Consider the following 10,114-nt stretch of genomic DNA (forward strand, 5'->3'; position numbering starts at 1 on the left):
CCCTGGCTCTCCGCCGTGACCTCAGGGCCCCTGGCCCAGCTCAGCCCTGACGTCAGCCCCTCCTCCCGCCCCCGCCCGCGCTTCTCTTCAAATCGCCCCCCAGCTCTCGGGCAGCAGAGAGACTCGGGGAGCAGCCAGCAGGCGAGGAGAGAGGCCCGCCGGACCCACAGCGATGAGACAGGTGTGTGCGTGAGTGCGTGTGTGTGTGACTGCGGCTGTGCCGGGGGAATACCAGTACGTGTGTGACCACGTGTGTGCGGGGAGCCGCCAGTGCTGGGGACCTCGCGTGTGCTCCTGAGCCGGACAGCGACCCTGTGAGTCTGTGTGCCATCCCGCCTGTAGGCACGTCAGGTGTGGCCTGCCGGTGCTGACCTGGCTGTAAATCCGTGTACGTCTGTGTGCCCAGGAACGGGAGAGGAGAGCTGTCTTGGCTTGACACGGGGCTCTGGATTTTACTTTCAGGTGTTCAGTAAATATTAAGTTGAGCCAAATGAAATCGCCAATCTCCGGTCTCTCTTGACTGGTGAAAATGGCAATTTCATATGGTTCAGTCTCAACTGTTACTATTTTTTTCTGCAACTTGCATCTGCCCCTTTGCTCCAGACCCACGGGTGGGTGTCTGTGTGTTGGTTGCCGCCTGGGCATCTCTTCCTGGTGTTTTTCCTTCCTGCTGAAGGGCATGTGTCCTGGAGTTCACCTGTGTGGCTGTCAGTGGTGGGGGGGGGACTGATGTCAGTTTCAGGATCACTAAATTCTAAGGGCAGGTGTCTGGAGTCATCTTTCAGAACATGAGTGTTTTCCTATGGGGGCACGCTCTGTGTGTCTCTCATCATGTGTGAGTATACGTGTGGAGTTGTGTGTCCATAGCCGACACGTGTTATCATGACTGTTGTTGGGTTTAGAACCCTCCAGATACCCAGCCATCTCACTGATCCCCAGCATGAATTGGGCCACCCCCAGAAACTCAGGCAGAGACAGAGAAGGAGGATTCCAGAAGAAATAATACTTGCTAATACTGACCGATTACTAGAACCAGGCTAAAAGCTGTGCCTTAGCTCTGCCCTAGAGAAACATAATATAAGCCACACACATAATTTAAAATTTTCTAGTAGCCACACTAAAAAGAGAAAAAGAAACAGGTGCAATTAATTTTAATAACATTTTCTTTAACCCAAGGTATCAGGAGTCGGCAAACTTTTTCAGTACCAGGCCAGACAGTCAGTATTTGGGGTTTTGAGGGCCATACAGTTGAGTAATGTAACTACTCAACTTTGGCATAGTGAGAAATCAAGCTGTGTACAATATGTAATCAGATGAGCGTGGTGTGCCAATAATACGATGTAAGGACGCTGACATTTGAATTTCATATAATTCTCTTTATTTCTTTATTTTTATTGAAGTATAGTTGATTGACAATGTCCTCTTAGTTTCAGGTGTACAGCAATGTAATTCAGTTATAGATATATATTTTTTTACAGATTCTTTTCCCATATAGGTTATTACAAAATATTGAATATACTCCCCTGTGCTATACAGTAGGTCCTTGTTTATTTTATACATAATAGTGTGTATATTCATAAAATCTTCATGTGCCACAAAGTATTTTTCTTCTTTTCACTTTTTTTCAACCTTCTAAAAACATAAAAACTAATCTAAGCTTGCGGGGCCGTAGTGAAAAAGGAGGCCATAGTATGCTGACCCCTGCTATATATCAAAAATATTATCATTTCAGTATGTAATCAACGCAAAAATATGCATGAGATATTTTACTTTTTTTTTTCTGCATTCAGGCTTCACAATCCAGATGTGTGGCACATTTCATGCAGATGCTATATTTTCACTGGAGACACTTGATCTGTATTTTTAGATTTTGTAAAATTTAGTTGCAAAAGAAGCTTCACAGACCCTACTTGTTCCAAACAGGCATAAAAGCTTTCCAATAACTGAATTAAGGATCATTATCTAAATTTAAACACTTAAATTGAATAAAATTAAAAATTCAGTTCCTCAGTGGTACTGGTTACATTTCAAGTGTCCTGTAGCCACATGTGGCTGGTGGGTCCCCTATTGGACAGTGCAGCTCTACAGCTTAGTGATTCATTTAACTCATCATAAGCCCAAGAGATGGGAACTGGTGACAGAGGAGGCGGTTTAGCCTAGAGGATGGTGGAGCCTAGTGACCTTGGACGAGAGAATACACCTCCTGGTGCCTCAGTTTCCTTATTTGTAACAGGAGGGGGTAACAGTACCTACCTCCCATGGAGCAGTGCTTGGCACATGGAAGGGGCTAAACCCCCATTTTACAGATGAGAAAACAGAGGCACCTCCTCCCCTGTGATTCTGAGCTGTTCCAGCCACATGTACTGGACACCTGGCCCTGCCAGCCACTCCTCCTGGCTAGTCAATCCTCAGTTTTGCCATCTGTTTGGTGGCGGCAGGAAACACTCTCTGTGCCCCGGGGCGCTCCTGAGGAGTAAAGCCAGTATATAAGGTTGTGGTTTAGTGACTGGATTCTTAGGGTTCAAATCTTGGCTTCTCTGACAGACTCATGGTTGCCAAGGGGGAGGAGGGAAGGATTGGGAGTTTGGGATTAGCAGATGCAAACTATTCTATATAGAATGGATAAACAACAAGGTCCTCCTGTATAGCACAGGGAACTATATTCAATATCCTGTGATAAATTATAATGGAAAAGCATATGGAAAAGAATATATACGTTTAACTGAATCACTGCTGTACAGCAGAAATTAACACAACACTGTAAATCAACTATACTTCAATAAAAATTTTTTAAAATGCAACAAACAAACAAAAAACTTGGCTTCTCTGCTTTACAGGCAGACCTTGGGCAGGTTGCTGCACCTCTGTGTGACTCAGTTGCCTCATCTGTAAAATGGGGATGGTAATAATTGTACCTAGCTTATAGGGCTGTTGCGAGGATTCAAATAAGTTAGTTCCTATAAAAGGTTTAGAGCACTGCCTGGCGCATATCACATTGCATTCTTCTTTTAGATGTATATTAGTATTACTAGTATTATCTTAACACTAAGAAACATTTATGAGATGAATCATTATTTTCTGTGCCACTAAGGAGGAGGGAAACCTTTGTTTATTAAACTGTGACACTCCACTGAGTGTAATCCTCGTGGATTTAAAAGCTGTTAAAAATGTGAAAAAAAATGTATTAGAATCAATATAAGCAGGCATTCAGCCTTGATAACTGCCACATTTATTTTCGTTAATGAAAATAACTTTGCAGTACCCAGGGGATTTTCTTTACGGAAAGGGTATGTTATCACTGGCCTGGAAACAAAACCCAGGAGGGCTTCCCTTCCCCCGGGGAGGCATTTCAGGACCCTCTTCCCCTTCCTATCCCCTCTCTCCGCTCCCTGGCAGGACGTGCCCAAGCCCAGCCCCGCGGCCCGCCACTGCTCCGGCCTGGCCCGGAGGGTGCTGACCATCGCCTTCGCGCTGCTCATCCTGGGCCTCATGACCTGGGCTTACGCCGCCGGCGTGCCGCTGGCCTCGGATCGCTACGGCCTCCTGGCCTTCGGCCTCTACGGGGCCTTCCTCTCGGTGCACCTGGTGGCGCAGAGCCTCTTCGCGTACCTGGAGCACCGGCGGGTGGCGGCGGCGGCGGCGCGGCGGGCGGCGGCGCGGGGCCCTCCGGACGCGGCCACGGCGCGCAGCGTGGCGCTGACCATCTCCGCATACCAGGAGGACCCCGCGTACCTGCGCCAGTGCCTGGTGTCCGCGCGCGCCCTCGTGTACCCGCGTGCGCGGCTGCGCATCCTCATGGTGGTGGACGGCAACCGCGCCGAGGACCTCTACATGGTCGACATGTTCCGCGAGGTCTTCGCCGACGAGGACCCCGCCACCTACGTGTGGGAGAGCAACTACCACCAGCCGTGGGAACCTGCGGCGGCGGGCGCGGCGGGCGAGGGCGCCTACCGGGAGGTGGAGGCCGAGGATCCCGGGCGGCTGGCGGTGGAGGCGCTGGTGAGGACGCGCAGGTGCGTGTGCGTGGCGCAGCGCTGGGGCGGCAAGCGCGAGGTCATGTACACCGCCTTCAAGGCGCTCGGCGACTCGGTGGATTACGTGCAGGTGAGTGGAAGGCACCCGCGCCGCATCCGTGGCCCTGACACCCCGAATCCCACTTCCCTCGGATCCTTCATTCAATCTAGAGATCGGAATGAACCTCTTCTTTCCTTCCTTTACTCATTCATCCATTCAGTGGAGAGATTCTTTCCTTCGCTCAATCATTCACACGTCCATGTATCCACCTATCCAATAGGGAAATCACTCCTTCATTTTATTCATTCATTTATCCATCCAACGAAGAGATTGCTTCCTTCTTTCCCTCGTTTCTTCATTCATTCATCCATTTGATGCAGAGACTTTCCTTAACTCACTCATTCACTCATCCATCCCTTTATCCATCCATTCAACATAAAGATTCATTCATCCATTCAATATAGACTGTCTCCCTCCCTCTTTCCCTTCCTTCTTTCATTGTAGTCCTTTCTTTTCTTCACTCATTCATTCATCTAATCAGCCAATATAGGGATCATTCATTCCTTTATTTATTCATTCATTCAATGGAGAGATTCCATCTTTTCTTCATCTAATGTAGACATTCTTTCTTTCACTCATTCATTCGTGCATCCATCTGTCCATCCAATATGGAGATCGTTCATTCATTTATTCATTCACTTATCCATTAAATGTAGAGATTGGTTCATTCTGTTTCTTCCCTTCTTCATTCATTCAGTGTTGAGATTCTCTTGTTCATTTACCCATCCATTTACCTATCTATTCAATAGAGAGATTTATTTGTTCATTTTGTCATTCATTCATCCATTCAATGTAGTGATTCATTCATTAATGCACTGCATTATTTTTTTTTAATTGCTGCGTAACAAATGTCCACACATTTGGCAGCTTGAAACAAAACACATTTATTATCTCAAGAGTTTCCATGGGTTAGGGGTCTGGGCAAAGCTTAACTGGATCCTCTGTTTATGGTATCATCAGGCTGCAGTCATGATGTCAGCTGGAGCTGGGTTTTATCTAGTGCTCAGGGGCCTCTTCCAAGCTCACGTGTTTGTTGGCAGAATTTGTTTCTTTGCCATCATAGAACTCATGGCAGCTTGCCTCATCAAGACCAGGAAGAGAGGGACTTCCCTGGTGGCACAGTGGTTAAGAATCCGCCTGACAATGGAGGGGACACGGGTTTGAGCCCTGGTCGGGGAAGATCCCACATGCCGCGGAGCAACTAAGCCCGAGCGCCACAACTACTGAGGCTGCGTGCCTAGAGCCCGTGCTCCGCAACAAGAGAAGACACCACAAAGAGAAGCCCGCGCACCGCAACAAAGAGTAGCCCCTGCTTGCCGCAACTAGAGAAAGCCAGCGTGCAGCAACAAAGACCCAACACAGCCAAAAACTAACTAATTAATTAATTTTTAAAAAAGACCACCAAGGGAAAGTCTCTGACTTCTAGACCCTCTTTTAAAGGGCTCACCTAATTAGGTCAGGCCCACCCAGGATACTCTCCCTTTGATTAACTTAAAGCCAACAGATTAGGGACCTTAATTACATTGCAAAACTCCTTCACCATTTCCATACAAGGTAATACAATCATGAGAGTTATATGTCATCACTTTGGCCACATTCTATTGGTTAGAAGCAAGTTACAGATCTTGCCCACACACCAGAAGATGGTATTATACAAGAGCATGGGTGTCGGGGAAGAGGTCATGTTAAAATGTGATTAGATATTGAAAGTGACTAAAAAATTCAAAGTTGTGTTCAGATTGGCTGCAGAGTGTCCCAGCTCCTCCCTATCCCTTGGTGCCCTCCCCTCAATTACCAACCCCATGCAGGGATCTCAGCTGACCCTGGTCCCTTCCACCTGACAGGTCTGTGACTCAGACACGAGGCTGGACCCTGTGGCGCTGCTGGAGCTGGTGCAGGTGCTGGACGAGGACCCCCGGGTAGGGGCTGTTGGGGGCGATGTGCGGATCCTTAACCCTCTGGACTCCTGGGTCAGCTTCCTAAGCAGCCTGCGGTACTGGGTGGCCTTCAATGTGGAGCGGGCTTGTCAGAGCTACTTCCACTGCGTGTCCTGCATCAGTGGTCCCCTAGGTGAGCAGGGGTAGGGCTTGGGAGGGCCATGGATGGGGCAGAGAGGGAAGGGAGAAGGGAAGCCAGAATGGATTGAAGATGTGATTGAGACTGGGGACAAAGATGAGGCTGGGGCAGGAACTGGGGATAGGGATAAGATTGGAAGTTGGAGGTGGGGATGGTTTTTGGTGTTGGGAATGGGTTGGAGAAAGGGTGTGGATGGGGATTGGGATTGGGGCTGGGGGAGGGTTTGGGGAAGGCGAAGAGATGGGTTTGGAGTCAAGGACAGTGTTGGTGCTAGGTTTAGGGTTGGAGATGGGTTTTTGGATGAGGATGGGTAGGGGACGGGGCTGAGAATGGATGCGAGATTGGGGGTGGGTTTGCAGTCAAAGTGGGTGTGGGTCAGGAACAGGACTGGGGCAAGTTTGGGATGGGTGTGGGGGTGAGGAAGGATTTGAGGTTGAGAACAGGACTGGGGCTGGAGTTGTCATTGGAGATAGGTTGAGAATGGGATGAAGATGGTTAAGGATGGGGTTGGGATTGGAGACGAGTTGGTTTGGAGATAGGACTGGGGATGGTGTTGGCAACAGCAGAGGCTGATGCTTCTGTACTCCCTTCCCCACCTAGGCCTATACAGGAACAACCTCCTGCAGCAGTTCCTTGAGGCCTGGTACAACCAGAAGTTCCTGGGCACCCACTGCACCTTTGGGGATGACCGTCACCTCACCAACCGCATGCTCAGCATGGGCTATGCCACCAAGTAAGCTGAGGGTTAGGGTGGTTGAGTCCCAGCAAATGTGTGTGTGTGTGTGTGTGTGCGTGTGCTGGAAACTCTCCAAACCTAAAGTAAATTTCAAGTGAGCTCTATCAAGTGAGATTTTAGGGGAGAGGGAAAGAAACCCTATGGAGCAGAAGTGGCATTTGTGTTGAATCAGGGAGCAACACCCAGTGAGACATTAGGGGAGAGTGGAAGATACCACAGGGGCATTTGCATTGAACCATGTGACCCCGTGGACTCTACTTAGTTGGGTAAGGTGAGGGTGGGAATTCCGCCTAGAAGATACAACCTCAGATGGGGCCAGATGGCCCTACCATGGAGAGCACAGATTACCCCAATCTGTGGGGAGAGAAAGAGATCAATAGAGTGGGATCTAACTAGTGAGAGAGTGAGTGAGAAGATTCAAGTGGGAGAGGAGGGGAGTGCCTACACTCTAGTAAGTGCTTCAGGAAGAAGAGATGTGATTCAATGAGGCTCAGGGGGTGTATGGGCTAGACCAGTGAAGTTCAGAGGAAAGGGATTTCTATGAAGTTAGACTCGGTGACAGCACCAGAGACAACTCGGGGTATACCAAGGGAACCCATGCATTCATTCACTTGACAAATATTCTTTAAGTGCTGCCAATGTTTTCAGCTCTGGGGATGCAGCAGCAAACAAAAGAGATGCAAGTTCATGCTTACATTGATTGGGGAGACAGACAACAAATAAAATATGTAAATAGAACATATAGTGTATTAGATAACGATACACGCGAAGGTGACACATAAAGCCAGGAAGGGGAATAGGAAGTTTCCAGGTAGGGAGTGAAATGTTAAATTAGGGTAAGATAAGGATGGGCAGGAAATAGCGCAGCAAGGGAGAGAGTGTCAGGAGAGGACAGAGAGTTCACGGGGCTTGGGTTGGAGATGTCCACGCATGAAAGGCTTGTGCGCCACAGTAAGAACTGTGAACTTACAGATGAGGGAGCCACGAGGAGGGGGTTTGAGCAGAGGGGTGGCCTGTTGTTCTAACAGGATCCCTCCAGCTGTTTTGAGTACAGACTGAAGGAAGGAAGAGGATTAGCAGGGAGGACCCTGAGGATGTCAGGTGACACAGGGGAAGGAGACTGGATACTGTCAAACAGTGCCCGCGGGGATAGACTAGTTTGACCCCTCCTAACAAACTGACTGCTGGAGGCCACCTAAGGTGATGCTCCGTACAAGCGATTCTAGCTTTGCGTGGGCTGGGCTGGAAACCGGGGAGGGATTGATTAGTCATGTCTGCCAGAGCCACAGAAAGGGAGCTTAATGGTTGCATTGAGAAGCTCTAACGCATGGGCACCCTAGGTAGGAACCATGCCTGGCTTGTTCCTCACCATGGTGCCTGCCAAGAATAGTATTCGTGATAGATTAGTGATAGCATTAGTAATACCGCAGTGATATTAGTAATGCCAGTAGTTACATTCGTCGTAATAAAAATAGTAGCGGTCGTTATCATCTATTGAGCAAGTACTATATACTGGCCCTAAGCACTTAGCGTTTAATCCTCATCTATTAGGTAGGAACCATTATCGACCCCATTTTACATAGGAGAATGAGACAGGCTGGGACCTGGGACCCTTTACTGCAGTGCTTGCGCCTAAACAAACATCTCCTCCAGCAACAAAATACAAAGAAACTATAAGAGACTAAAAATAACTGCACACATATGCAGCTGGGCCAAATTATGAACAACAAGATACAAAAAGGTCAAACCTCAAGCGCCACTTCTGAGGTGTGGGGAGAAAAAGCAGGGTCCTGTGCAAGATCCCTGCCCACGGCACCACCAAGGGGGTGGGCAGGCCACCTAAGCTACCCCCTCCAGCCCACCCACTGATCCGCCCCGACCCTCACCCCATGTAAGGGACCAGCTCGTCCCCGTGTCCCCTCCCCCTTCCCCCAGCGAGCAAGGGAACCTGTTACTTGCAGCAGGAGTCGCAATAAAGCCTTACTGGAATTCCTCCTCTGGCCTTTTATCGATTTCTATTGATGAAAGAGTCCAAGGACCCAGGCGGGCATCAAGAACCCCGAGGCCCACAGAGGCTGAGAAAACTTGCCCCAGGGGCCATTTCCGGCTCCCGCTCTCTGTCCGGGGGGCCCCAGGGGGAGCCGCGCTGACGGCCCTGTCTCCCCCCACCCGTCCAGGTACACCTCGCGGTCCCGCTGCTACTCGGAGACGCCCTCCTCCTTCCTGCGCTGGCTGAGCCAGCAGACGCGCTGGTCCAAGTCGTACTTCCGCGAGTGGCTGTACAACGCGCTCTGGTGGCACCGGCACCACGCGTGGATGACCTACGAGGCGGTGGTCTCGGGCCTCTTCCCCTTCTTCGTGGCGGCCACGGTGCTGCGGCTCTTCTACGCGGGCCGCCCGTGGGCGCTGCTCTGGGTGCTGCTGTGCGCGCAGGGCGTGGCGCTGGCCAAGGCGGCCTTCGCGGCCTGGCTGCGGGGCTGCCCGCGGCTGCTGCTGCTCTCGCTCTACGCGCCGCTCTACATGGGCGGCCTCCTGCCCGCCAAGTTCCTGGCGCTGGCGACCATGAGCCAGAGCGGCTGGGGCACGTCCGGCCGCCGCCGGCTGGCCGCCAACTACGTGCCGGTGCTGCCGCTGGCCCTGTGGGCGCTGCTGCTGCTCGGCGGGCTGGTCCGCAGCGTGGTCCACGAGGCCCGGGCCGACTGGAGCGGCGCCTCCCGCGCGGCCGAGGCCCGCCACCTGGCCGCGGGGGCCGGCGCCTACGTGGGCTACTGGGTCATCATGCTGACCCTCTACTGGGTGTGGGTGCGGAGGCTCTGCCGGAGGCGGGCGGGGGGCTACCGCGTCCAGGTGTGAGTTCAATGCGCGGGGCGCCCGCTCAGGGGGCTCCGGGGGCGGCCAGAGGAGACCTACCAGGGTCCCCGGAACCACGAACTTGCCGCGTGACCCTCTGGGCCTCAGTTGCCCTCCTCTGTGAAGTGAGGGGCTCGACCCAAGACTCTTCAGCCTGGACTCTTTAGGGGGCTGGGACTTCTGGGTCTCTTGGGAGGGGTATTTATTGAACAGGGTGTGGGTTTTTAGGGGCAGGGGGGGAAAGGGGTCCCCACATGCTGTCCTGGGGCCCCCGATTTCTCCCTGTTCTTATTTAACCTCCATTTGTACCGTGTGATTAGGATATAATAATTTTATTTATTTTCTTCCGAGCCTACCTCCTCCGTTCGTTTTCTTTTT

At 51.0% G+C, this 10,114-nt stretch overlaps 1 protein-coding gene across 6 annotated transcripts in view; it reads left to right on the top strand.

Moving 5' to 3' along the window:
- HAS1 (hyaluronan synthase 1) overlaps window positions 1-10,086 on the top strand; it is a 41,942-nt gene extending 31,856 nt beyond the window's left edge. For 4 of the 6 annotated variants that reach the window (XM_059905897.1, XM_059905898.1, XM_059905899.1 and 1 more), the window contains 5 exons: window positions 104-181; window positions 3,397-4,104; window positions 5,919-6,140; window positions 6,747-6,883; window positions 9,064-10,086. In XM_059905897.1, the coding sequence (XP_059761880.1) occupies window positions 104-181; window positions 3,397-4,104; window positions 5,919-6,140; window positions 6,747-6,883; window positions 9,064-9,739 (1,821 nt within the window). In that variant the 3' untranslated portion in view covers window positions 9,740-10,086. Of the gene's footprint in view, window positions 1-103; window positions 182-3,396; window positions 4,105-5,918; window positions 6,145-6,746; window positions 6,884-9,063 lie in introns of all 6 variants that reach the window. The other 2 variants (XM_059905900.1, XM_059905901.1) reach the window with 2 other exon arrangements.
- Window positions 10,087-10,114: the final 28 nt, after the last annotated feature.

The sequence above is a fragment of the Balaenoptera ricei genome, chromosome 19 (assembly GCF_028023285.1).
Source record: "Balaenoptera ricei isolate mBalRic1 chromosome 19, mBalRic1.hap2, whole genome shotgun sequence".
NCBI lineage: Eukaryota > Metazoa > Chordata > Mammalia > Artiodactyla > Balaenopteridae > Balaenoptera > Balaenoptera ricei.